Raw genomic sequence first — 26,832 nt, 5'->3', positions numbered from 1 at the left:
ACTCTGCAGGGGAAAAATAACATGTGAAAAGGCCCACAAGTAATTGCTGTCCTACCTGTCTACTTAAAGCTAGAATTAAACCAGTTGAAACACATGTACTGGCAGCTTTGACATACTGTAATGGTGCAATCCATGGACGCACAAGCATCAGAATCCTCCCTGTGAATTAATGCATCCATGTTTTTTTTACCTCAAAATATGATAATTACAAGTGCTGCTGTGTGAGATAAAGAGCTTAGATGTGTCATCAAGTGTTTCCGACGGTGTTTTACCTCCCTCTCTGTCTCCTGCTGTTGATTTCACAGGAGTGATCCAGTGCTGGGGTGTCCTCTCTGCAGGCAGTCTCCTCTCTGCAGGCAGTCTCCTCTCTGCAGGCAGTCTCCGGGCAGAGGGGAAATTATCCATGGCAGCAAGGGCCATTGTAGTAATTCCTTGACTGTGAGGTGCTGTTACATTGATTGAGTTATGGACATAATTGAAGGAGATTAAAGATTTCAAGAAGAAACTAAAAACAAAGTGTGAAAAAACACAACCACAAACAAGTGATTTTAATCATATTCTTTAGAATTTCAGCCATGTACTGTACATGTCACATTTCAAAGGATCCATTTAAAGTGGGTCAAAAGTGGGAAGCTGTGAGAGTAAATTCTCAGGTGTCCTTTTGCCTTGGCCCTGATAGAATTCTTTAAAAGATATGTCAGTGTTCATTAGAAATCGTGCTATAGTTGTGTAATGGATGCATTGAAACGAAGGTCTCAAGTCAAACCATAGATGACTCAGTAATGGGTGAAATGGGTATACATAAAAGTATTTTGGATTAGCATAGGATTCCGATAGATGGATATAGCAGAGCTGGGTTCAAATACTATTTAAAATCTTTCAAATATAAGCGTTTGAGTCTGTCTGGAGTGCCAAATGGGTGGGTTTGCAGTTTTGGTCTTTGAAATGATTTCAAATAGTATTTGAACCCAGGTCTGGTAAATAGGAAGGATGCATATGTAACGCTCGTCGTATTGATTGGACCAAAGCGCAGCGGGAATGTGTATACTCATCTTCTTTTATTTAGAAGGCAACGTGAACACTAAACAAAATAACAAACACCGACGAAGACAGTCCTGTAAGGCAAAACGCTATACACGAAACAACTACCCACAAACACAGTGACAAAAAAAACCTGGCCTCCAATTAAAAGCAAAGAAAAACAGCTGCTTCTAATTGAAGGCCAAACAAAAAAAAAACCTGAACATAGAAATAGTCTAAATAGACACAGACATAGAAATATACTAACATAGAACATTGCCCAAAAAACCCCGAAACACACTAAACATACACCCGAGGGTTGGTTGTTTAGCAACAAAACCAACGCATGTGCAACTAACTATGGGGAAAAACAGACAGGGTTGGCTTAGATTGTTGACAACATGTAAACTATATTTCGTCTCCAATGTTTATTGAAAACGAATACATTTTCACAATGAGCACTTGTCTCTTAAATACTTCGTTCCAGTTGTTGGTTCACTAGCTAACACATTTTTGCCATAGAATTGACATGAAATCAGTCAAAACATCTCAAAACAAGACATGTTATGAAGAACAAGACAAACCATATGAAATGAGTCACTTACGATTCCCTGCATGGCAGTTTCTTGTCATGCTGGCTAGCAATCAGCTAACAATCAGCTAACAATCAGCTAACCCATCTATAGGGAAGGACATTCATAGGATGCAGAATAGGATAGAGACTACACTCACTGGCCTTTCTTGGTAATGGTAGGGCTAAATACCTTGATCTGTGTGTGTGTGTGTCTGTGTGCGTGCATGGGTGGGTGTTTGCGGGTGTGCGTGCGTGGGTGCGTGGGTGCTGAGTTAACCCAGGGTACCACCTGAGTCAAGGAGGAAGTGGGAGCTGTGCCACACAGACCAGACTAGCCCTCACCAGCCAATGTATTACTCCATCACTAAAGACTAGGGCCGACATTCAGTCATTCCATAGTGCTTCAAATCTCACAGAAAGTCAATATTTATATGCTGTTAAAGTCATATAAAAACAAAATGTGTATTTGTCTGAAATTATTTTCTGTTATTACAGCTGTTATTGCTGTTGTTTTTCCCAAAGCGGTATGTGTAATAATGTCAATGGATCATGGTGGATTTCATACAGTAATATGTGTGGGTATTCAGGACTTTAACAAGCAACTTGGGGAAGAAAACAAGGTGAACAGCCTGTGGATCCAGTCTGAATCACAGAAAGTCATTATCTACTGAAAACACCTTCCCCAGAGGAGGAGCATGGAAACTTCAAACGGATATCTTAATATTAGAATGCAGTCACATTGCACAAAACTAGGGGAATTGCACTGGGAAATCTGTGAAAGCTTGATATGCCTGGGCTGCTTAGGTAAGTGCATTGGACAACTGTACATCAAAGCCTCAAAATATTCAGTGAGCAGAGCAGAAATGGTAAGAAAAATATACTAATGTATTAGTCATCTCCCTCTGGCCGTAAATATAGTGAATCTCATCTAGGCACATTCCATAAGGCAGCCAACAGGGAATCTTTTATAGTACATTCCCTGAGTGACATGTTCCACAGTGACATGGGGTGCATCCCAAATAGCACCCTATTCCCCATATAGTGCATTACCTTTGAGCAGGGTCCATAGGGCTCTGGTTAAAAGTAGGGCACTTTTAGGGAATATGGTGCCATTTGGGATGCAGAATGGTGAGAGCTGACAGAAATAAAAAATAGAGTATGTTGTGTGTCACGTTGTATAAATGATTGGAGACAGGAGCAGGAATTTGTAATAGGGGGGGTTTAATACTCCACCAAAATATACAACATGCCATGAAAAGGCACGGGGACAAAGCCCAAAGCAAACATGTATACAAAAACACTGGGATGTAAACCCAAGCAAAAGAGCAAGGTAAAACCTCTAATAAATATACGGGACAAGACCCGCAAAACACTACACGGGACGAGACCCATAATAACGAGTACACAACACACGCAGCACGAAAGCCAAAACAACAACGCAGAGGTACTCATAAGACCAACAGAGATGGAACAGTAACCCACAAGACAATGGTGAACAGAGGGCACATTTATACAATTACTAATCAGGGGAATTGGAATCAGGTGTGCGTAATGAGACAGTTCAGTGACACCTAGAAGGCCGGTGACGTAGACCTCCAGAACTGGTACACGGAATGAGCAGCAGTACCGGTGGAATCCGTGACATTGTGTCCTCAACACCCCTTAGTAGAATAGATTGTTGGTTAGCAGAAACAAAACTTCAAAACAAACGTTTGTTGAACTTTAAATTATTAATGAAGCCAATTACAGTACCAGTCAAAAGTTTGGACACATCAACTCATTCCAGGGTTTTTCTTTATTTTACAATTTTCTACATTGTAGAATAATAGTGAATACATCAAACTATGAAATAACACATATGGAAACATGTAGTAACCAAAAAAGTGTTAAACAAATTAAAATATATTTTATATTTGAGATTCTTAAAAGTAGCCACCCTTTGACTAATGACAGCTTTGCACAATCTTGGTATTCTCTCATCCAGATTCATGAGGATGTCACCTGGAATGCATTTCAATTAACAGGTGTGCCTTGTTAAAAATTCATTTGTGTAATTTCTTTCCTTCTTAATGCATTTGAGCCAATCAGTTGTGTTGTGACAAGGTAGGGTTGGTATACAGAAGATAGCCCTATAAGTCCATATTATCGCAAGAACCGCTCAAATAAGCAAAGAGAAACAACAGTCACAATTACTTTAAGACATGAAGGTCAGTCAATCAGAAAATTTCATGAACTTTGAAAGTTTCTTCAAGTGCAGTAACAAAACCATCAAGCACTGATGAAACTGGCTCTCACGAGGACCGCCACAGGAAAGGAAGACCCAGAGTTACCCCTACTGCGGAGGATAAGTTCATTAGAGTTGCCAGCCTCAGAAATTGCAGCCCAAATAAATGCTTCACAGAGTTCAAATAACAGACACATCTCAACATCAACTGTTCAGAGGAGACTGTGTGAATCAAGCCTTCATGGTCGAATTGCTGCCAAGAAACCACTACTAAGGGACCAATAAGAAGAAGAGACTTGCCTGGGCCAAGAAACAAAATCAATGTACATTAGACCGGTAGAAATCTGTCCTTTGGTCTGATGAGTCCAAATGTTTGATTTTTGGTTCCAACCGCATGTCTTTGTGAGACGCAGAGTAGGCGAACGGATGATCTCCACATGTGTGGTTCCCACTGTGAAGCATGGGGGAGGAGCTGTGATGGTGTGGGGGTGCTTTGCTGGTGACACTGTCAGTGATCAATTTATAATTCAAGGCACACTTAACCAGCATGGCTACCACAGTATTCTGCAGTGACATGCCATCCCATATGGTTTGCGTTTAGTGCGACAGTCATTTGTTTTTCAACAGGACAAAGACCCCACACACCTCCAGGCTGTGTAAGGGCTATTTGGTGAAGAAGAAGAGTGATGGAGTGCTGCATCAGATGACTTGGCCTCCACAATCACCTGACCTCAACCCAATCGAGATGGTTTGTGATGAGTTGGACCGCAGAGTGAAGGAAAAGCAGCCAACAAGTGCTCAGCATATGTGGAAACTCCTTCAAGACTGTTGGAAAAGCATTCCAGGTGAAGCTGGTTGAGAAAATGCCAAGAGTGTGCAAAGCTGTCATCAAGGCAAAGGGTGGCTACTTTGAAAAATCTAAAATCTAACATATATTTTGGTTTGTTTAACGCTTATTTGGTTACTACATGATTCCAGATGTGTTATTTCATAGTTGTGATGTCTTCACTATTCAGTACAATGTAGAAAATAGTAAAAATAAAGAAAAGCCCTTGAATGAGTAGGTGTGTCCAAACTTTTGACTGGTACCGTATATCAACATTAAGGAACACCATTTTAAATAACATTGTAAGGATTCTTTCAACAAGCAGCAGTTGGAACGATGAATGAATGATACAGCTAGTGCGCTATTTTTCAAGAGCAGTGGTTGAATATCTAGAGAGGTCTTAAAACATGACTGCTTCAAAAGGACACCTGAAGTAGATGTAGGATACGTTCCAAATGGTGTCCTATCTCCCTATGTAGTGCACTACTTTTGACCGGGGCCCTAGGGCTCCGGTCAAAAGTAGTGCACTCTATACATTTACATTTTAGTCATTTAGCAGACGCTCTTATCCAGAGCGACTTACAGTAGTGAATGCATACATTTCATACATTTTTTCTCCGTACTGGTCCCCCGTGGGAATCGAACCCACACCCCTGTCGTTGCAAACACCATGCTCTACCAACTGAGCCACACTCAGTTGGGCATATGGCATGGGGTCCCATTTGGGACAGAACAGTATATTAACCTTGTTCAGCTATATATGTCTGTTATTATGCTTTCGATTGTGAGTCATGAAGATCAGTGAAATCTCATCCGGCCCGAATGTGTGGACAGTTTCAAATCAATTTGTGTTGCAGTAGTATCTGAAAGGGCTGAAGCAGCATTATTATGCTATGTAAGAAGATTGTTCTGTGATGATGACCTTTCGCTAAGCACTAAGCCTTGGAAGATAATGTTTGATAAAAAAGAGAATATGTAGAGAAAGCTTAATATGTGAACTCCAAATAGGCCAGAGGACAGGTTTTTGCTATCTCCGTGGTCAAAAAGCTACCAGCCCATTTGGCATTTAAACACATGTCTGCGATAACATCCTCTTCTTTTCTTTTCTGTTTCCCCTGGCCTCTAGAGAAAATCTCTGAGCCTTTCTAAATGTCAAGTTAAGTGTTTCTCTTGTCCTGGCTTGACAGGAATGAGATCCCTTCTCAGAATTGGAAGAGAATCAGGCTGAGAGTTGCCAGGGACTATGTCGGATATCACCCTTTCAAATCTACACCCTTTATTGTCTTTCAACCTGTCAAATCACGATAGCTACTGATGCTCTCTACCCGCACACTGAGCTAGAGAACTCAAGTATTTCAATTGAATAAAACGTGGAGCCATAACCTATGTATTTGCTAACAATCCTAACAAGGTACATCGATATACACTAGGATCTCTGTTAATATATGTCGATGTCAGCTTCCCATCTCCCTATTGGATAGCAACAGCCAGTACTCAAACACTTCCCCTCCTGCCATGCTTGGCTCACTGCAGTTGTGTGAACTCTCTACCTCCAACACCAGAGTGATACTGTGCAGACTTTACACAGTGAGTTACATAGAGAGACTGAAAGTCTGAAAGCGTTGCATCACAGAAGTCAAGAAGACACCCAAACATATTGATTAAAAGCTGTATAACTGAATATTCCAGGAAGACAAGCGGGGAGGAACCATTTAGAAATGACTACTGCTTATAAGAGACGTGTTATAATGAGATTATTACTTTTTTTGTGTGCTGGAGCCAGGCCAAAGGGAGCGAAACACAGCTTGATGTGATGTCACATGACATAAAGCACATGGATATCATCAGAACCGGTGAGTGCTACTCACTAACATACAAATGATACTATTCAGTGTCGCACGTAGCACTATCTTGGAAGACGGTGAGAAGTGCTCATGTCTCACAGTTCCTCCATGAGTGTTGGAGCCCACCTACACTCTTAAGCTGTGACTCTTGTGAACTATCTTCCCTTCCTTATCGCTGACCAGCGTTGGGCCAGTAGCTGAAAAGTTGCTGCTTCACTTGTTAGGTGATTAGGTGGGGAAAAAACGGTCCATTTGCCCTTGAGCAAGGCACTTAACCCTAATTTCTCCAGGGTCGCTGTCAATAATGGCTGATCCCTGACCGCGGCCCCCACTCTACGAGGGTTTCTCAGGGGGAGTGGCATATGCCAAAAACATATTTCCAATTCACACCACACACTTATACAGGTTACACGCTTGTACATGTGTGAAACAGGACAAAAATAAGCACCCCCTATTTGACCTTTGGTTTGATGACCTGTGATATAGAACCAGGTAGGAGATGCGTGATTACAACAAGACCTTTCACCTTCCAGGAAAGGATAGAAGAAGACGCAGCCATTTTAGAGCACTAAAGCACAGTCCTAGTCCACATGCAGCATACAGGTACCTCTCCCTGACTCTTACCTCTTATTACTTTTGAGATTCTTGGTAATCTCTCTACTTCTATCTCCTTCTCTCTCACACTCTTAGAGCCTTCTCCGCCCTATCTCCAGGAACGAATCACGCACAACCTGTGAACACAGAGTCCTCGGTTCCCAGTGAACTTTGCAACATGTGTTTGTGGGTAGACAATAAAAGGATCCGTGGGTTGCCTCTGTCCTCGTCGCTATTTCCTTTCATGTTCTCTTCCTACGAGGCCGAGTCACCTCACTACACTGTATCTAAACACTCCTCGGCTCGCCTGTCAAAAATAGACAACAAAGTGGCTTGGATGAAAGGAAAAGGACCATTTCTACAGAATGTTCAGCTCTGAGATACTGCACAATTGTTATATCGCACTCACTAGGCTCGAGACATGGAGAAAAGTGGAGGATAAGATGCATAGCGATGACAGTGTAGCACTCACTTGTCTTGCAATTTTACTTGTCACTCAGCTTGATAGTTGCTGAAGTGGCTCTGATGGTTTCACCTTCCAAAGGGCCCCAGACATCACCGATATCGACCTTTGGAGTATGCATCTAATGGGCCTGGGATCAGGCGCCTTTGGGTGAAACTTGGACCTCTACACATCATCTTCAACATGTTGTCCTTTTGCTGAACTGTGGGATGCTTCATTGGGATGCCACACCACACCAGCATGGGCTTCCTGCCTGCTCCTGGAAAAGCCCCTGAGAGAAAAGTCTCTGTCTGTCTGCCCGGGGCTATCCTGTCGGTCTGCCTGGGGCTATCCTGTCTGTCTGTCTGTCTGTCTGTCTGTCTGTCTGTCTGTCTGTCTGTCTGTCTGTCTGTCTGTCTGTCTGTCTGTCTGTCTGTCTGTCTGAATTAAAACCTCTATTTATCAGGACCTCTATCTGATGCTAGTGGTGCAGTCTGGGGACTGACCAGGGAAATGTACCAGGATCCACTGCTCACATAGCGTCTACTGTCAGCGTCTACCCCATCAGCAGGTTCAGCACTTGACGATCTGTTAAATGAACAATGTAATGTTCACTGTGTGTGTGTGTGTGTGTGTGTGTGTGTGTGTGCGCGCGCTGACTGGCACGATGCCCCCCACAGTGTCTTTCTGTCTCTTTTAACAACGAGGTGCTGTGTTCTCTCCCTGCCCCCACAGCTGTTTGGCCTGACTGCCCTCAACTAAAACAGCTGACATGCCAGTGATGGATAATCATAAACATTTATGTGAAGGACCAACTACTGACATCTTCTGGCAGAACAAGGCACACATCTCTGTGGGGAAGTTCATAATCTACACCACAATGGGGAGTCCTTCAGCCACTAAAAACCGCTTAAAAACGAACACCAGTTTGAGCCGTTGCTTTTCTTGCCTATAAAAACAACGACTGTGGCTAAAAAGTATCGGCCAACAGCCAACAAAATTTTAAAAGCACTGTGGCTCTAAATGTGTATATGGTATATGCAATTGCGTATTCAGGGGATAATAGACTAACACCCACATTTGTCAACCCCCCCTTTTCTAAATCTCAGCAGTTTGAGTTCTCTAATTCCCCGATGAGCAGAGCTTTTGGAATGTGTGCAGCAGCTGCTACGTCACCGCGGTCTCTCCAGTCAAGTTTGAGGCCCGTGGAAAAACTGTTTTTATGGACTTTAAAAACGTTGCGGACGGTAAGTTTGCGTTCTAACTAAAACTTAGAATTAGGTCAGAATGTTATTTATTTTATGAGATACATTCAAAAGGCACATACAATGAAGTCCATGTTCGATACATTTGTTTGCTGCTAAATTAAACGTCTGTTAGCCAATTTAGCTAGCTAATGTTAGCGAGCTGACAGTAATAACTAACGGACTAAACTCCACTTCACTCCTTCACCATGGAGTGGAGTTTAGTCCACTAGCTAGGGATGTTTTTGAAAATACAGACGTGTGAGCTAGCTGACTTACTGGTTGCTATTTTGTTAATGTCTACAAAATAAACGTTACTTAGCTAGCTAAATAACTAGTTACTCCGCTATTAACTAATATAGCCTAGTTACATTTAAAGCTAGTTAACGTTAGCTAACTAACGTTTAAAAAAAAATCAAAACTTTTTCTCCACATGCGTTCTGTTCTTTTGTTGGGCTCAACTTGTCCCAATTTGAACTGTTTTGAGGCACAGTGCCCGTAATTTGAGAGGGGCAACCAGAAGTGGGTGATGCTTTGGTAATTCCGATCAAGCAATGTCATGCATGTTGAGAGCTTGAAACCTCACTTGACTCAATTGGTTATGTGGCTTTTAATGCACAAATAGAAAAAAAGACTGAAGTTTAAGCATTTTTGTTGCAGATGTTAGCCAGACGGATATCATTTGGTCAGAATAACAGAACATTAATTAAACATGGTCATATGTTATTACTACAGTATCAGTGGCTTCACAAAAACATTGAAAACATCCAGCTTGCGAGGATGCTGCAGTCGCGTGCATTGTGGTATCATTTAAGATTGATTAGGTGCAATATTTTGATAACATGTCTCCTCAGGGAGCCCGTAAAGTGGGAAGCACCGTTCTGTCTCCATGGTGATCGAGAGGACGCCCTGCCTCGGTGTCGCGGCGTCCAGCTGAAGGGGGCGTGCACCAATAGGAAACGACTACTCGTTCTCTATGTTCAATCTCATAAAGGCTCATGAAATCCACGATGGTAAGGACAACACGGCATCAACTCGACATCAGCAGAACTGGGTAGATTACCATCGAATACGAATGTAATGCTTAGCCTTTTTTGTGTCATCTCATATGGTTCATTCATGTACTGAGTGGTGGAATCCTTGCTTTGTTTCTTCCATATTCTCTACTCTGTGTTCATGCTGCTGTTGTGCTGCTGTGATACCTGCAGAAGGTTTGTTTCTCCCTGACCTTGTTTGAGAGGCTGCATTTCTAGCACACAATGCTGCATCTGTAGCACACAATAATCCCTTCCTTGTTGTCTGTCACAAATCAAATCCAAAATAATAACCTAGTATAAATGTCTTGTTTTTTTCAGCCATTTTACAATAACATCTATTACCCATACCAGCCAGAGACCCAAGGGACCCACTCATCAGCTGGGATCCCCTCCCTCCTAAACTCCCCCCTGAGCCAGCCCTCCTCCAGCAGCCGGTGTCCTCCAGCACCACCCCCAGCAGCCATGTCTGCCTCCACATCCACCACCATCCCGCCCTTCAAATTCCGTCCGCGGCGCGAGAGCGTTGACTGGCGCCGGATCAGCGCGGTGGACGTGGACCTGGTGGCCAGCGAACTGGACTTCCAGACCCTGCAGGAGCACATCACAGGGGTGACCTACTGCAACGTGGAGGGAGAGCGTTGTGTCCGCTGCCAGAGCCCCGTGGACCCGGCGCTGCTCAAGCTCTTCTGCCTGGCCCAGCTGACAGTGGAGTACCTGCTGCACTCCCAAGAGTACTTGACCCTGAGCCTTGGGGTGGCTGAGGAGAGGCTGCAGACCCAGGCCCGCGAGCACCAGCAGCTCCTGTCCCAGCAGCAGAAGCAGGCGGACCAGGCCAAGGTACTGAAGACGGAGCTGAAGCAGAGGAAGAAAATCATTGCCCTCAACCAGCAGGCTATGGTCAACATGACTAATTGCCATAAGGTACTGAACACCACCTCACGCTGCCGCCTCTTCTCGGTGTCTGTTTCCATGTGTATTGTACAACAGTTAGTCCCCCCACCCCCTTTCCTCCTGGGTCCTCCTCTTAGCCATTGTTCCCCAGGCGATATTCAGAGCTGCTTTAGCTTTGTTCAATTATCATTGTCAAGAGTGAGAATGCTAACGGGGGTTCATCTTTGTACATATCTACCTCAATTACCCCGTACCCCTGTGTATACAGCCAAGTTATCATTACTCAATGTGTATTTATTCCTTGTGTTATTTTTCTATTTTTTTTCTCTGCATTGTTGGGAAGTTAGCATTTCACTGTTAGTCTACTGTTGTTTACGACGCATGTGACAAATCAAATTTGGTTTAAATGAATTTGACCATTTAAATCAGAGACATAGTATTGGAAATAGGTTGACCTCGTCCCGTAGCTGAAATGTGGCTACTTTATAAGGATTGGTAGACGTAAACATTATCAGCCTTGTTTTGGGACCTAAACGATAGGATTGTGCTCTGAGCAGAGGGTGTCAGCTGGGGATAATCAGACCTACTTCTTTTAATCCACTTACAAAAGGGTGGCAAGAGACATAACCAAAATGACTGAACCACCTCCCCTACCCTCATTCATGTTTCCATAATGACATTGGTCTCGCGTCAACGTGACGTTTTGATGTTCTATTTTCTACACCAGAAATGTATGCATTTATTGAACAGATGTTGAATAGAAGGATATATCCTTCTACTTTTAAAGGGCATTGCTGTTGAACAGGGCCCAGCTGTTGCCAAGACAACACCTAGTGTTTCATATGACTGAGCATTGTTGCTAGGTGAGCGTGCCCTGCCCGGCTAACAGGCACGTAGATAACCGAGGCGTCTGTACAGCTCAAAAATTGATGGGCCACCATGCATCCAAAAATAGACCTAGATGTGTTGATTGTTTCACACAGGTACTCGAATGTATTACGTCAAGCTACATTTTACAGATACAGAAACTTCAACAGATATACAGAATGCACAGTGTATTTCATACACACTATCTAGCCTAATTGTCTGCAAAGCACAGAAATGTTGCCTAAATTGTAGTAGTTTTATCATTCAAGAAACGTCCTGCCTATTTCAGCCCGTGTGTTGTCAATGCAATCTAGAAAATGAACGTTTTAGTCCGCTTTTTAATTACCGTCGCGCACATTTAAGACACGGCAAACGGATGGCAACAGACACACAACCGCCTTGATTCTATCAATGACCAGACCTAACTCAATTTCACTGGCCATTTCCAAAGTTATTCCAGAGCAGCAATGTAATTACAGCACACAACAACAAGGGTCTCTGTTGTAGAAACCACCACTTCCCCTGCAGCATGGTAGAGCACCAGCACGCGGCGCAACAAGGTATCGGTGGCAGTGCGGTTCAATTTGAATGAAGGCACAGATGCAGGCTGTGTTGGTGTCGGGCGTTAAATGTGGTGTGTGATGTGGTTGCTCCAGCGTTTAATTTGCCCCGTCTGTCACTCCCCCTGTGAGCTGGAGCGAGGTGACGCAAGGCATCCGGAGTGAATCACGTCACTCACGCCATGTCGATCTGTCTGCCAGGAAACAGTCCCTAAAGCTTAATGGTAGATAGTATAGTCGCTATGTCGATCTGTCTCCCAGGAAACAGTCCCTAAAGCTTAATGGTAGATGGTATAGTCGCTATGTCGATCTGTCTCCCAGGAAACAGTCCCTAAAGCTTAATGGTAGATGGTATAGACGCGTCTTGAGCTTTGGGTTCAGATGTGTTCATTTTATACACACAGCCCAAGTTGCCTATTATGAAATTGGCTTTACATTTGATCTATAAGTGAAAGTAGCAAACAACATGTATTCAGACCATTGATTCATTGCAATCTTTGCATGGGAATGTACTGTAGATGTATAATTCCGTTTCCTTTTCTTTTCCTTTAGTGTCAACATTGTGATAAAGCCTTCCTGAATTCCTCCTTTCTCCAGAATCATATGCAACGTCGCCATGCAGACGAGTACGACAGCCGTAAGTCAAGAGAGCTTTAAAAGGTTTGATCATCAGTTTAGAGAGAACGGTAGGGAAAGTAACCGTCAGTCAGGTAAGAAGGTTCGCTGCAGCCAACCACCCTGTCTCCCCTGACAGTCCCATAGGGAGTCCCACTGGTATGGGTGTCCCCAAGCGCACCACAGTGTTCCCACAATGCTGGGAAACCAGTTCCTATGACATCCCGCTCTAGTTTGCAGCAGCAGTAGACATGTCACTCACTCCCACACAGTCTAGCAGAAAGAGAGAGGTGTATCTTTGAGCCCAGGCCCTGAAACACTAGTTCGGCTAACTTTTTCTTCATTAGTATGTCTCTGTTATTGTTTCTCTCAGAGTTAAGGACAGGCAACCAGAGGAAAGAGAAGAGCGTTGCAGATGAAGAGGAGATCAGTCGGCTGAAAGGGCAGCTGAGTTCCACCACATCTGAGCTGGAGTCACAGAGGCAAGCCCTCTTGGCCAAAGCCTCTCAGGTGGGACAATAAGAACCGTGCTTGTTTCCATGGCTTTGATTAGCTTCGTTATTGAATGCAATGTTTGCGCTTGCGTATATGTTTTGACCATTTTCCTTCTCTTTCATCTGTAGGAAACAGACCAGCAGTCCATGCAGCAGGATTTGATGAGAAAGCTAGAGAGATGGAAGGAAGAAGAACACAGGAAGATAGAGGAGATGAGAGACGGATTCCGGGGGGAGATAGAGATGCTTCACAACAGGAACGCTCTTCTTCAACAAGTTAGTCCATTTGTCAAAGCACTGACTTTCATGGTTCTGTGTCCAATTCAAACTGATGTGTTGGTGATTTGGTTCTGTAAGTCAGGGAGGTTTTTGTTTGAATGATTTGATGTGATCTGTACAGAAAGTGGATCTCCAGTTGACCAATCCTGAGAGGAGGCCCAGTCCTGCTCCCCAGCAGACTGGCCAAGACATGGATGAAAAAAACAAGGTTGTGGTCCAGAAGATGGATCAGAAACACAAGAAACTGGTAAGCAGCTGAGCAGTACTTCTTCTCTTTAAATATTTCAAGTTGTGATAAAAAAATAAAAAAATCAACTATTTATTTTGTTACAGGAAGAAAGGTTTACATCAAAAATAGAAAAAATGAAGGCTAACCATGAGAGCGAGAAGAATCAGGTAAAATGTGGATGACATATCTGCGACGCTTTCATGAAGAATACTGGTTAACAGAACTACTTGTGAGTTCTGTTGAATAGTTCAAGGTCAGCGGAGAGCCTTGAAAGAGGCAGCCATCGCAGTGGGATCTCTAACGTCTATGTCTGTCCTATGTCTCCTCTCAGTGGCAGGATCAGTTAAGCAGGTTGGAGTCGTCTGTGGTGGAGTGGCAGCAGCAGAGCCAGAGGCAGAAGGAGGAGAGTGACCAGCGGCTTCAGGAGCGGGACCTAATCATCTTCTCTCAGCGAGAGCAGGTCAGTTCACTCACCACCACCCCCTTGCGACCCGGCCACCGGGGCAGCTGGGAATATCAGGAAACAGGGCGCCTACTTGGCCCTCATACAGGAAATCCTGGATTGATGGCGCCGGATGGACGTGTCATGTTTTCACACACTCATATAGTGTTGTCGTCAGGGCCACTCTGACTTCATAAGCATGTTAGGAAGTTAAATTTAAATTAGATCACGCCCTTAGGGTTCAACAGCTTTGAATACAAAACATAAAAATATATATAATTAAGAAATGTAGCTAATTGTACTACTTCATTTCACAGATAAAGTATATGTCCTCAAATCCACCTACTAAAGTAGAAGTTCCAGGTATGCATACTTTTTCTTTGACTTTATTTTTTGTATTACTATGTTTATATTTGTCAAATTTGGATATTAGCTTTAACTTGGATATTAGCGGTTTGTAGTTCTGTAAAGAACCTTTTATTACTGACAATTGTTTCAGTGATCATAACAGCCCCAGCACCAGAGCCTAAACCAAAGAGAGTAGTGAAGGGTAAGTTATTAGCAGGAGATTCCCAACAATATGTAGCTCAGTCAATCTAGACATCTGCATCCTTTTGCTCAGAGAAAAGGTATGCAAGCATGTAACAAAAGGTATGCAAGAACTTAAGACTGTTCTGTCAGCGATCTCTCCCTGTTGATCAGACCTCCCAACACCATTAACAGACACCATTAAAGATCAGTGTTATTGTTCCCTCTACCTGAGTTGCCTCCTCCTAATTCCCGCTCTTGTCTGACCTCTGACCCCCTGTGTTGTCCAATCAGAGCAGCCTCCCTCTGCTCCTAAACTGGATCCTATAGAGGAGCTGTCTGAGGAGGACAAAGGTAACACAGTCTAGACGGCAGCGGCGTCTGTCTGTCTGCTCCATGCATGCTCTCTGCACGGACGTGTGAGTCGGTCTGTGATGCCTGCCATGTAGTCAGTGAGCATTTGTGAAGTCGAGTCAGTCAAAGCCACGTTGGCCCAAAAAAGCAGCAAGATGTCCTCCTCTTCTGCCCGTCCCTCTCCAGAATCCTGTGGCTGTTAGCTGTAGTTATCTATGGCACAGGTCCTTTGTAGATGGAAGAAAAGGAAGCTCATATGCACCTCTCTCTCTCAAATCGTTTTCATGCTTGCCCAGCCTGTCCTCAGAAACTACAAAGGCGTCCGTGTTATTTTGAGTGTGTTATCAAGTGTATGTGTGTAAATGTACTGTACCTGTCTGGTGCTTGTCATAGACTCGTCGAGCGTGTCTGAGAAGAAGCCAGTTGTTATAATGAAGCAGCCGTCTTCGGTGACCAGTGTCCTGAGGAAGAACCGCAACATCAAGAGGGAGCTGCGCCCCGCCCTGGAGCAGGCACTCCTAGAGAAGCTTGAGTCCCTGGGAGTCAAACCGGTATGTAACTGTACCTTCATGAGTACAAATACACGATGGAATCTTTAAAATCACACTCTGTGGAAGATCTATGCCATTAAAGAGTCTGCCTGACAGATACACCATCAAAAACATACAACAAATTAATTGACTTCACTAATAGACTTGAGGGATCATTTGTTTCCCCAGTAAAGATAATCCTTATGATAGTTAAGCGTCTTCCGTTTTCTAATCTACACAACTCTAGGGGCTGAGAGGACTCGGAGGCAGCGAGTACAGTGATCTCATGGCTAAGGTGCGCTCGGAAAGAGAGAGTACGGCGAGGGACATTCCGGACTACTGGCGTCACCGTGAGGATGTGGCTCACACACTGCGTCTGAGACTGAAGGACAAGAGGACGGGGAGTGACTCTGCCCCCGAGCAGCGGGTCAAACCAAAACAACCCACTCAAGGTACATGTATTTGCCAAGGCAGCAGCTACTCTTCCTGAGGTCCGGCAAAGTTAAGGCAGTTATACAATTTTAAAAACATTACAATACAATCATTACATAAGTCACAACACACTAAGTGTGTGCCCTCAGGCCCATACACCACTACCACACATCTACAACGCAAAAACCATGTTTACGTGTGTGTATAGTGCGTATGTTATTTTGTGTGTATGCATGTGTCTGTGCCTATGTTTGTGTTACTTCACAGTCCCCACTGTTCCATAAGGTGTATTTCTACCTGCTTTGTAAATCTGATTCTACTGCTTGCATCAGTTACTTGACGTGGAATAGAGTTCCATGTAGTCATGGCTCTATGTAGTACTGTGCGCCTCCCATAGTATGTTCTGGACTTGGGGACTGTGAAGAGACTTCTGGTGACATGTCTTGTGGGGTATGCATGGGTGTCCGAGCTGTGTGCTAGTATTTTAAACAGACAGCTCGGTACATTCTGCTTGTCAACAGCTCTTAAAAAAACAAGTAATGATGAAGTCAATCTCTCTTCCACTTTAAGCCATGAGAGATTGACATGCATGTCATTAATGTTAGCTCTCCGTGTACTTTTAAGGGCCAGCCATGCTGCCCTGTTCTGAGCCAACTGCAATTTTCCAAAGTCCCTCTTTGTGGCACCTGACCACACGACTAAACAGTAGTCCAGGTGTGACAAAACCAGGGCCTGTAGGACCTGCCTTGTTGATAGTGTCTGAAACTAACTGCAGCTCTAAGTGTTGCAGTCATTTCAGTCTCTGTAGTAGCTGACGTGTATAGTGTTGAGTCATCCACATACATAGACACACTGGCCTTACTCAAAGCGAGTGGCATGTCGTTAGTAAAGATTCAAAAAGCAAGGTTCCTAAACAGCTACCCTGGGGAATTCCTGCTTCTACCTGGATTATGTTGGAGAGAACCCTTTGTGTTCTGTTAGACAAGTAACTCTTTATCCACATTATAGCAGGGGGTGCAAAGCCATAACACTTATATTTTTCCAGCAGCAGACTATGATCGATAATGTCAAAATCTGTGCTGAAGTCTAACAAGACAGCCCCCACAATTTTATTAGAGGTCGACCGATTTAATCGTAATGGCCGATTTTAATTAGGGCCGATTTCAAGTTTTCATAACAATCGGAAATTGGTATTTTTGGCCGCGGATTTGGCCGAAATGTTTTATTTATTTATTTATGTTATTTTTTACACCTTTATTTAACTAGGCAAGTCAGTTAAGAACACGTTCTTATTTTCAATGACGGCCTAGGAACGGTGGGTTAACTGCCTTGTTCATGGGCAGAATGACAGATTTTTACCTTGTCAGCTAGGGGATTCAATCTTGCAACCTTACGGTTAACTAGTCCAACGCTCTAACCGCCTGCTTTTACATTGCACTCCACGAGGAGCCTGCCTGTTACGTGAATGCAGTAAGAAGCCAAGGTAAGTTGCTAGCTAGCATTAAACTTATCTTATAAAAAACAATCAATCAATCATAATCACTAGTTAACTACACATGGTTGATGATATTGCTAGTTTATCTTGCCTGTCCTGCGTTGCATATAATCGCTTAGGTACACGTTGCTCCAACCATAAACATCAATACCTTTCTTAAAATCAATACACAAGTATATATTTTTAAACCTGCATACTTAGTTAATATTGCCTGCTAACATGAATTTCTTTTAACTAGGGAAAATGTGTCACTTCTCTTGCAACAGAGTCAGGGTATATGCAGCAGTTTGGGCCGCCTGGCTCATTGTGAACTGTGAAGACTATTTCTTCCTAACAAAGACAGCTGACTTCGCCAAACAGGGGATGATTTAACAAAAGCACATTTGTTTTTTCGAGATGATAGTTTCCGGATTCGACCATTTTAATGACCAAAGGCTCGTATTTCTGTGTGTTATTATGTTATAATTACGTCTATGATTTGATAGAGCAGTCTGACTGAGCGGTGATAGGCAGCAGCAGACTCGTAACAATTCATTCAAACAGCACTTTCGTGCGTTTTGCCAGCAGCTCTTCGCTGTGCTTCAAGCATTGCGCTGTTTATGACTTCAAGCCTATCAACTCCCAAGATTAGGCTGGTGTAACCGATGTGAAATGGCTAGCTAGTTAGCCGGGTGCGCGCTAATAGCGTTTCAAACGTCACTCGCTCTGAGACTTGGAGTAGTTGTTCCCCTTGCTCTGCATGGGTAACGCTGCTTCGAGGGTGGCTGTTGTCGATGTGTTCCTGGTTCGAGCCCAGGTAGTAGCGAGGAGAGGGACGGAAGCTATACTGTTACACTGGCAATACTAAAGTGCCTATAAGAACATCCAATAGTCAAGGTATATGAAATATAAATCGTACAGAGAGAAATAGTCCAATAATAACTACAACCTAAAACTTCTTACCTGGGAATATTGAAGACTCATGTTAAAAGAAACCACCAGCTTTCATATGTTCTGAGCAAGGAACTTAAACGTTAGCTTTCTTACATGGCTCATATTGCACTTTTACTTTCTTCTCCAACACTTTGTTTTTCCATTATTTAAACCAAATTGAACATGTTTCATTATTTATTTGAGGCTAAATTGATTTTATTGATGTATTATATTAAATCCCCTTGGATTGATGAGGAATTGAAAAATTGTATGGTTGAGAGGGATGAGGCAAAAGGTATGGCAAATAAGTCTGGCAGACCAACTGACCGGCAAACTTACTGCAAATTAAGGACTAAGCTAAATGTGACTAAGCTAAATAAAAATAAACTATACTATGAAACAAAGAAGTGATATTAAAAAGCTTTGGAGCACCTTAAATTACATTTTGGGTAAAAAAGCCAACTCGGCTCCATCCTTCATTGAATCAGATGGCTCATTTATCACAAAACCCACTGATATTGCCAACTACTTTTAATTACTTTTTCATTGGCAAGACAAGCAAACTTCGGGATGACATGCCACATCCAAGTATGTCAGACCAAATTATGAACAATAAGAACTGTACTTTTGAATTCCGTAGAGTCAGTGTGGAAGAGGTGAAAAAATGATTGTTTTCTATCAACACTGACAAGCCACCAGGGTCTGACAATCTGGATGGAAAATTACTGAGTATAATAGCGGACGATATTGCCACATCTTCAATTTAAGCCTACTAGAAAGTGTGTGCCCTCAGGCCTGGAGGGAATCTAAAGTTATTCCGCTACCCAAGAATAGTAAAGCCCCCTTTACTGGCTCAAACAGCCGACCAATCAGCCTGTTACCAACCACTAGTAAACTCCTGAAAATAAATAGTTTTGACCACATACAATGCTATTTCACAGTAAACAAATTGACAACAGACATTCAGCACGCATATTGGGAAGGACGCTCAACAAGCACAGCACTTACACAAATGACTGATGATTGGCTGAGAGAAATTGATGATAAAATGTAGAGGTCGACCGATTATGATTTTTCAAAGCCGATACCGATTATTGGAGGACCAACCCCGGCACCGATTAATCGACCAATTTTTATTTTATTATTATTATTTTTTTATTTTTTTTTATTTTAAATATTATTTATTTTTTAATGTATTTGTAATAATGACAATTACAACAATACTGAATGAACACTTATTTTAACTTAACAGTTTGTACAGTCATTTTCTTATTAGTAACTGGAATAAGCAATTTATATAAATGTGTCAAGTGCAGCGTCTGGTTGCTCCTCATTACACACCACAGACCAGCAAATATTCTTTACATCATCAACATATGAATCACTACAAAACTTATTGTATGACCTCTTATACACTATATGAGGCCCAGCCTTTGGAACTTTGGTTTTCCTAGATATGGATATTATATTGTGATCACTACATCCTATGGATTTGGGTACTGCTTTAAAGCACAATTCTGCAGCATTAGTAAAGATGTGATCAATAGATGGTGAGGATTTAATTCCTGTGCTGTTTGTAACTACCCTGGTAGGTTGACTGACAACCTGAACCAGGTTGCAGGCACTGGTTACAGTTTGAAGTTTGTTCTTGAGTGAGCAGCTTGATGAGAGCCAGTCAATATTTAAATCACCCAGGAAATATACTTCTATGTTAATATCGCATACATTGTCAAGCATTTCAAAGATATTATCCAGATACTGACTGTTAGCACTTGGTGGTCTATAGCATGTGGGGAGTATGAGGACTTAGAACTTTTAACTCATTCAAGAATGTTCATGTGGTTTTTGCTGAGGGGTTCATGTTTCATCTCGTGGGTCGATTCCATTCTCTTGTGATAGTTTGCCAGCATGCTGCTGGTGACATTAAACAAGTCCCCCTTAATCAATGTAACATTTAAGCCTTAAGCTGCTCCCAACAGGAGTCATGTCCGTCACCGTTTTAACCTGCTTAGGACTTGAGACGTCCTCAAACGAACTAATCAGCTGATTGTTGTTGTTCTGTCCCTCCCGAAAGTGACCCAGGCCAGACAACGGTCCAGCAGCCTTTCTTCCAAGGTGACCCAAGTTATGTCAGGACCACCAGCAGCGCCTGCCAAACAGCCTGCCCCCCGGACCCTAACCAGTACCCTGCCCAAGACCTCCACTCCCAAGTACGTACCTAGTCAGAATCTCCTGCTGTTTGTCTCAATGCATGCCAGAGACTACCTCGCCACTGGCTTCATTTATGTGGTATCAGAAATCTGACTACAGTCTGTTGCATTGAGAAGGATACTATAGAAAGTGAGTTGTCTTACAAGCTGTGTCTTATTACCTTATAAGGGAGTGATTGATTGTATGTTCATTTCAAATGATGACATTGTCTTTGGCCTCGTAGGACCCCTCCCTTCAGCTCAGACAACGAGTCAACGGAGGAGGAGTCTGAAGAGAAGCCACCTCAGAAACCCAGGCAGGAGCAGAGAGTCCCTCATCATAGAGCATCCCAGCCCAAACCAACACAACCCAAGACCACCCCCCATCACAAACTCACCCAGTCCAAACCGGTCCAGGCCAGATCTGGCCAGCCCAGGACCACCCAGGCTCAGCCATATAAACCCCAGCAGCCCAGAAGCGCTGCGGTCAACACAACCAAGATGGGGGTCACTGTGGTAGAGAGTGAGGGAGAGTGGACAGGGGAGAGTGAGTTGGAGGAGATCGACCCACAACAGCTCCAGAACTACAAAGACCAGAATGGGAACGTACAGAAGACTACAAACAGTAAGAGGGACTTTTGTTGTTTTTACTGATATGATTTACTCCTTTTGTGTGGTATTAAGTGCTAATTTCAGATAACACACATATCCCAAGTCTACAGCCTTTTCTTTTTTAGTTGTGTGTTTTTTGAAAACTGTTGCCCATAGGTTTCTATCCGTTGTGCTGACCATATTGGTCTTTCCAGATAACCTGGTCAAGGACTTGACTAAGAGCCTGGAGAAGCAGCTTGCAGACAGAGGACCAAAGAAGCCACTAGGGGGAGTGAGCACCTTACCAGAGAGGAAAGACAAAGACGTTGTACAGGAACTCAAGGTGAGAAATCCTCTCTCGTCTCCTCTCTGCAGTGTCATCATCAACTCAGAGTATCATAATACACAGAGAACAAACAGAACATTTGCTGACGTCAGAATCGTCCCATATATTAATCGTGTTCATTTGGACTGTTATGTGGCGTTCCAGTATACAAACGATGATGATGATGAGGATGACTGGGATATCTCCTCGTTGGATGACCTATCGGTACCCGCCCCCGTGAGGAAGAGCCTGGACTCAGACAGCGCTACCAGTGTCTGGGGAACATCCACCGGGAAGGGGCAGAAAACAGGTCAGTCTCACTCTCTCTCTCTCACAGACCTGGCCCCATTCAGGTCCCTTTATCCTTCACCTTCAGCCTCTGATGATGTTTATCCGTTCCCCAGGATTGAATGAAGCAGGAACCGGCAGCACTCTGAAGAGCAGCCTGGTCTCCGTCAGCGACTGGAGTAACGATGATATATAGCAATATGGAGGTGATACGGGTTTACAGTTCTACAATGATAAAACTCAATATGACGTCCATAGGAATTCTTTGGAAGAGAAATGTACTTATACATGATTTACCTATACTGTTAGAATAACAGTTGCATATAAGAGACTTAAACGAAGAGATCCTCTCTACTCGGGGCACAGTGTATCTCTAGAGACATACACCTATGACTGTGGTAGCCATCTGCCTTGTGGCAGTTTTCAGTGTTTTTATTTTATATACAGATTATATATTAGCTATAGTGAATTGTCACCTTAGAGGTTTTATGAAATGTGATATTGCACTCCATGTGAGGTACTTGTATGATTTGTGTCAAAACAATTTACATGACATTTGTAAGACATTTGTGTGGTCTATGAAAGAAAAGAAAATGTGTTTTTGTATCTAAAATATTTATACATGCTAGTAATAAACATTATTTTTTGTATCAAATTAAAACATTCATCCCTTTCCTTGATGCAATTCAGTTCACAGAAGGAACACAGTTATTTGTTAGTAAAACAACTATAAGGTGTAGGTGGTGAGACAGTTACCAAATTGATTCAGTTCTCACAATGTTTTCATGGTAACTAACGACCAATGATATGAAGCAGTGTATTTCCTGCGGTACAGGAGCTACTGCAGCTCAAACAAAATCGTCCCTGCTATACGTCCCAGTGGTCCTTGTTTTCCTGATCTTTCTGCCACCTCTGCTCCCTTGGACCAATTGTGGCATTGGAGTCACTCTGGAAGAGTTTGGCATCATGTATGTGCGTCTGGTCCGAGCTGTGGCATAGGAGTTAGGTCTGCGGGGCCTTTTCTTTGAACTGGAAGACGGAGCAAGAGAACTGTGAGATGATGAACATATTCGACACAAAATATATTCTTCTGATGCAAACTATTTGTCTTTTGAGTGAAGCAGGAATTTTGTGGATTGTCTTACGTTGAGCGTAGACCCTCCTTTCCAGAGAAGAAACTGAGTACGAAACCACCGGTGATGAGTAGGATCGAGCCTCCCCAGCCAATAAAAACCGCTGCTCCGATTTCAAATCTGAAGAGAAAAAAATGACAAAGCATATACTGTATACTTAACTACTTGAAACCAATGTTGTTCTAGTGTGTTCCAGCAGTCTCATTGAAAAAAATCCACTCACTTCTGTGCCTTGAAATTGGGATCCACAAACTCTGATCTTACTTTGTTACCCCACCAGGAGTACACAATCAGGCCAGCAAATCCTAGGAGAAAAACGGCTATTATTATCATACACTGCTCAAAAAAATAAAGGGAACACTTAAACAACACAATGTAACTCCAAGTCAATCACACTTCTGTGAAATCAAACTGTCCACTTAGGAAGCAACACTGATTGACAATACATTTCACATGCTGTTGTGCAAATGGAATAGACAACAGGTGGAAATTATAGGCAATTAGCAAGACACCCCCAATAAAGAAGTGGTTCTGCAGGTGGTGACCACAGACCACTTCTCAGTTCCTATGCTTCCTGGCTGATGTTTTGGTCACTTTTGAATGCTGGCGGTGCTTTCACTCTAGTGGTAGCATGAGACGGAGTCTACAACCCACACAAGTGGCTCAGGTAGTGCAGCTCATCCAGGATGGCACATCAATGCGAGCTGTGGCAATAAGGTTTGCTGTGTCTGTCAGCGTAGTGTCCAGAGCATGGAGGCGCTACCAGGAGACAGGCCAGTACATCAGGAGACGTGGAGGAGGTCGTAGGCGGGCAACAACCCAGCAGCAGGACCGCTACCTCTGCCTTTGTGCAAGGAGGAGCAGGAGGAGCACTGCCAGAGCCCTGCAAAATTACCTCCAGCAGGCCACAAATGTGCATGTGTCTGCTCAAACGGTCAGAAACAGACTCCATGAGGGTGGTATGAGGGCCCGACGTCCACAGGTGGGGGTTGTGCTTATAGCCCAACACCGTGCAGGACGTTTGGCATTTGCCAGAGAACACCAAGAGTGGCAAATTCCCCACTGGCGCCCTGTGCTCTTCACAGATGAAAGCAGGTTCACACTGAGCACATGTGACAGAGTCTGGAGACACCGTGGAGAACGTTCTGCTGCCTGCAACATCCTCCAGCATGACCGGTTTGGCGGTGGGTCAGTCATGGTGTGGGGTGGCATTTCTTTGGGGGGCCGCACAGCCCTCCATGTGCTCGCCAGAGGTAGCCTGACTGCCATTAGGTACCGAGATGAGATCCTCAGACCCCTTGTGAGACCATATGCTGGTGCGGTTGGCCCTGGGTTCCTCCTAATGCAAGACAATGCTAGACCTCATGTGGCTGGAGTGTCAGCAGTTCCTGCAAGAGGAAGGCATTGATGCTATGGACTGGCCCGCCCATTCCCCAGACCTGAATCCAATTGAACACATCTGGGACATCATGTCTCGCTCCATCCACCAACGCCACGTTGCACCACAGACTGTCCAGGAGTTGGCGGATGCTTTAGTCCAGGTCTGGGAGGAGATCCCTCAGGAGACCATCCGCCACCTCATCAGGAGCATGCCCAGGCATTGTAGGGAGGTCATACAGGCACGTGGAGGCCACACACACTATTGAGCCTCATTTTGACTTGTTTTAAGGACATTACATCAAAGTTGGATCAGCCTGTAGTGTGGTTTTCCACTTTAATTTTGTGTGACTCCAAATCCAGACCTCCATGGGTTGATAAATTGGATTTCCATTGATTATTTTTGTGTGATTTTGTTGTCAGCACATTCAACTATGTAAAGAAAAAAGTATTTAATAAGATTATTTTATTCATTCAGATCTAGGATGTGTTATTTTAGTGTTCCCTTTATTTTTTTGAGCAGTATATTTAACTAGGCAAGTCAATTAAGAACAAATTCTTAATTACAGTGACGGCCTAACCCAGACGACGCTGGGCCAATTTTGCACCGCCCTATAGGACTCCCAATCACAGCCACTTGTGATACAGCCTGGAATCAAACCAGGCTCTGTAGTGACACCTCTAGCACTGAGATGCAGTGCCTTAGACCGCTGCCCCACTCTGGACCGCTGTGCCACTTTGGTTACTAATCAGGTACTCCATAAACATATCTTACCAGACGCCAGATAGGTGATTCCCCCGGCGAAGGTGACCCGTGCGTTGGCCAGCTCTGACCCGCCAATCTTGGTGCACTTCATCCCTATCAGTGTGAGGACTCCAGCGAAGAACCCAAGGATGACAGAACAGATGGACAGAGCCCTTACTGAGTGAAGGAACACTGATGCAGAGAGTAGAACACTCAGTTAAACAGAGGAAGCCAGAGTACAGGACTACAGTTAAGTATTATACACTGAGTATACAAACCATTAGGAACAACTTCCTAATATTGAGTTGTACCAACCCCCTTTTGCCCTCAGAACAGCTTCAATTCATCAGAGTATGGACTCTCCAAAGTACTACAAGTCCCGTGTACCTCAGTTGGTAGAGCATGGCCCTTGCAAAGCCAGGGTTGTGGGTTCAATTCACATGGGGGACCAGTATGAAAATGTAGGCACTCACTACTGTAAGTTGCTCAGGATAAGAGTGTCTGTTAAATGACTAAAATCTAAAAAAAGATATGTGTCAAAAGCCTTCAACAGGGATGCTGGCCCATGTCCACTCCAATGCTTCCCAAAATTGTGTCAAGTTGGCTGGATTTCCTTTGGGTGGTGGACCATTCTTGATACACACAGGAAGCTGTTGAGTTTGAAAAAGCCAGCAGCATTGCAGTTCTTGACACGCACCTGGCACCTACTACCATACCCTGTTCAAAGGCGTTTAAGGCTTTTGTCTTGCCCATTCACCCACTGAATAACACACATGCACAATCCATGTTTTAATTGTCTCAAGGCTTAAAAATCCGTCTTTAACCTGTCTCCTCCCCTTCATCTACACCGATTTAAGTGGATTTAGCAAGTGGCATCAATAAGTGATCATAGCTTTCACCTATGTCATGGAAAGAGCAGGTGTTTTTAATGTGTTGTACACTCCCTGTATATTGGAGTTTGTGGATTCCACTCGATGGTATCGCTATTAACGTCTGCAAAATGTTGATCATGATATTCATATTCATACTTCTGCTCTGCCCGTTATCTGCCTGTAATGTAGTACTGTATAAGAGCATCTGCTGAATGACAATCAACTGCACCAAACTGCACTGAAGATCGAGATAACAACCCTCCAAGTTGTGTCACTATCCCATCATGTGTCATGAGATGTACGGTGTCCATATTAGGACAGAATCACACATCCATAGAAGTTGTGACAAGCTGACCAGAACATACCTGGTAGTCCCAGCATGGAGGGGTACTCTTTGCAGTCGGACACCCCCGTGGAGTCTGAGACACAGTCCTTCCAGAGGTTAGAGAAGTAGTTGCCGGTGGTGAGCACCACGCTGCCCACCTCAGACCAGGTCCAGTACTCTATAGCAAGGGTGGAGCTCACCAGAATCCAGCCAGCCAGACACGACACAAAGCAGCCTATCTCCATGTACATCATCACCGTCCTGTGCTTCATGATGATGGTGATAAGGAGGATGCTCTCCTCGAGCTTGGCAGTGGTTACGAAAAAAAATCTACGTTTACGAAGAAGATTTACCCCAGAAATGGGTGTAGTGAACAAAGCTGGAGTGAAGTTCCAGAGTTGCTCAGGGATCTTCGGTCTGTAGAAGTCAAGGTGCAGCCAGGCACTTGCATTGTTATGTCACTGATGCCTCCCAGTCAAACCAGCATTGTGGACGTTTGGCTTATCTCACATGGTTTTGCTCAGTAAGCAAATGTCTCTTTTCCCACGATCCAG

General features: G+C 43.7%; 2 protein-coding genes across 13 annotated transcripts; one reads left to right on the top strand and one right to left on the bottom strand.

Moving 5' to 3' along the window:
• The first annotated feature begins 8,322 nt into the window (after positions 1–8,322).
• LOC115179201 (zinc finger protein Dzip1) lies at positions 8,323–22,481 on the top strand. Of its 10 annotated transcripts, none has more exons than XM_029740584.1 (19): positions 8,323–8,771; positions 9,623–9,822; positions 10,124–10,726; positions 12,721–12,760; positions 13,112–13,248; positions 13,362–13,508; positions 13,633–13,758; positions 13,845–13,907; positions 14,072–14,200; positions 14,500–14,545; positions 14,682–14,732; positions 15,005–15,064; positions 15,458–15,615; positions 15,842–16,046; positions 20,508–20,643; positions 20,868–21,247; positions 21,429–21,556; positions 21,704–21,848; positions 21,943–22,481. In XM_029740584.1, the coding sequence occupies exons 2-19, from the start codon at positions 9,745–9,747 to the stop codon at positions 22,020–22,022; spliced, it is 2,712 nt and encodes a 903-aa protein (XP_029596444.1). In that variant the 5' UTR covers positions 8,323–8,771; positions 9,623–9,744; the 3' UTR covers positions 22,023–22,481. The 10 variants fall into 10 exon arrangements, with proteins under 10 accessions (XP_029596444.1, XP_029596443.1, XP_029596442.1 ...); XM_029740583.1 differs by having other exon boundaries at positions 12,676–12,760; positions 21,958–22,481; XM_029740582.1 differs by having other exon boundaries at positions 8,324–8,771; positions 12,676–12,760.
• On the bottom strand, positions 22,425–26,766 carry cldn10d (claudin 10d). Of its 3 annotated transcripts, none has more exons than XM_029740593.1 (5): positions 26,319–26,766; positions 25,112–25,210; positions 23,183–23,264; positions 22,972–23,079; positions 22,425–22,855 (listed from the first exon to the last, which is right to left on the bottom strand). In XM_029740593.1, exons 1-5 carry the CDS (start codon positions 26,548–26,550, stop codon positions 22,675–22,677), a joined length of 702 nt encoding a protein of 233 aa, XP_029596453.1. In that variant the 5' UTR covers positions 26,551–26,766; the 3' UTR covers positions 22,425–22,674. The 3 variants fall into 3 exon arrangements, with proteins under 3 accessions (XP_029596453.1, XP_029596456.1, XP_029596452.1); XM_029740596.1 differs by having other exon boundaries at positions 25,112–25,195; XM_029740592.1 differs by having other exon boundaries at positions 25,112–25,273; positions 26,319–26,765.
• Positions 26,767–26,832: the final 66 nt, after the last annotated feature.

This window comes from Salmo trutta, chromosome 39, assembly GCF_901001165.1.
Source record: "Salmo trutta chromosome 39, fSalTru1.1, whole genome shotgun sequence".
Classification (NCBI taxonomy): domain Eukaryota; kingdom Metazoa; phylum Chordata; class Actinopteri; order Salmoniformes; family Salmonidae; genus Salmo; species Salmo trutta.
This window is presented reverse-complemented; position numbering and strand designations above follow the sequence as displayed.

What these genes read in the sequence shown, in the direction of transcription:
- cldn10d (XM_029740592.1), bottom strand. Translation starts at nt 26,550, where the DNA reads ATGAAGCACAGGACGGTGATGATGTACATGGAGATAGGCTGCTTTGTG. An exon ending in CCCAATTTCAAGGCACAGAA is followed by an intron (nt 23,080 to 23,182) that starts GTGAGTGGATTT and finishes TTTTCTCTTCAG; the next exon opens with ATTTGAAATCGGAGCAGCGG. An exon ending in AAGGAGGGTCTACGCTCAAC is followed by an intron (nt 22,856 to 22,971) that starts GTAAGACAATCC and finishes TCCGTCTTCCAG; the next exon opens with TTCAAAGAAAAGGCCCCGCA.
- LOC115179201 (XM_029740582.1), top strand. Translation starts at nt 9,745, where the DNA reads ATGTTCAATCTCATAAAGGCTCATGAAATCCACGATGGTAAGGACAAC. An exon ending in TCTTGGCCAAAGCCTCTCAG is followed by an intron (nt 13,249 to 13,361) that starts GTGGGACAATAA and finishes TTTCATCTGTAG; the next exon opens with GAAACAGACCAGCAGTCCAT. An exon ending in CGGGAAGGGGCAGAAAACAG is followed by an intron (nt 21,849 to 21,942) that starts GTCAGTCTCACT and finishes TCCGTTCCCCAG; the next exon opens with GATTGAATGAAGCAGGAACC.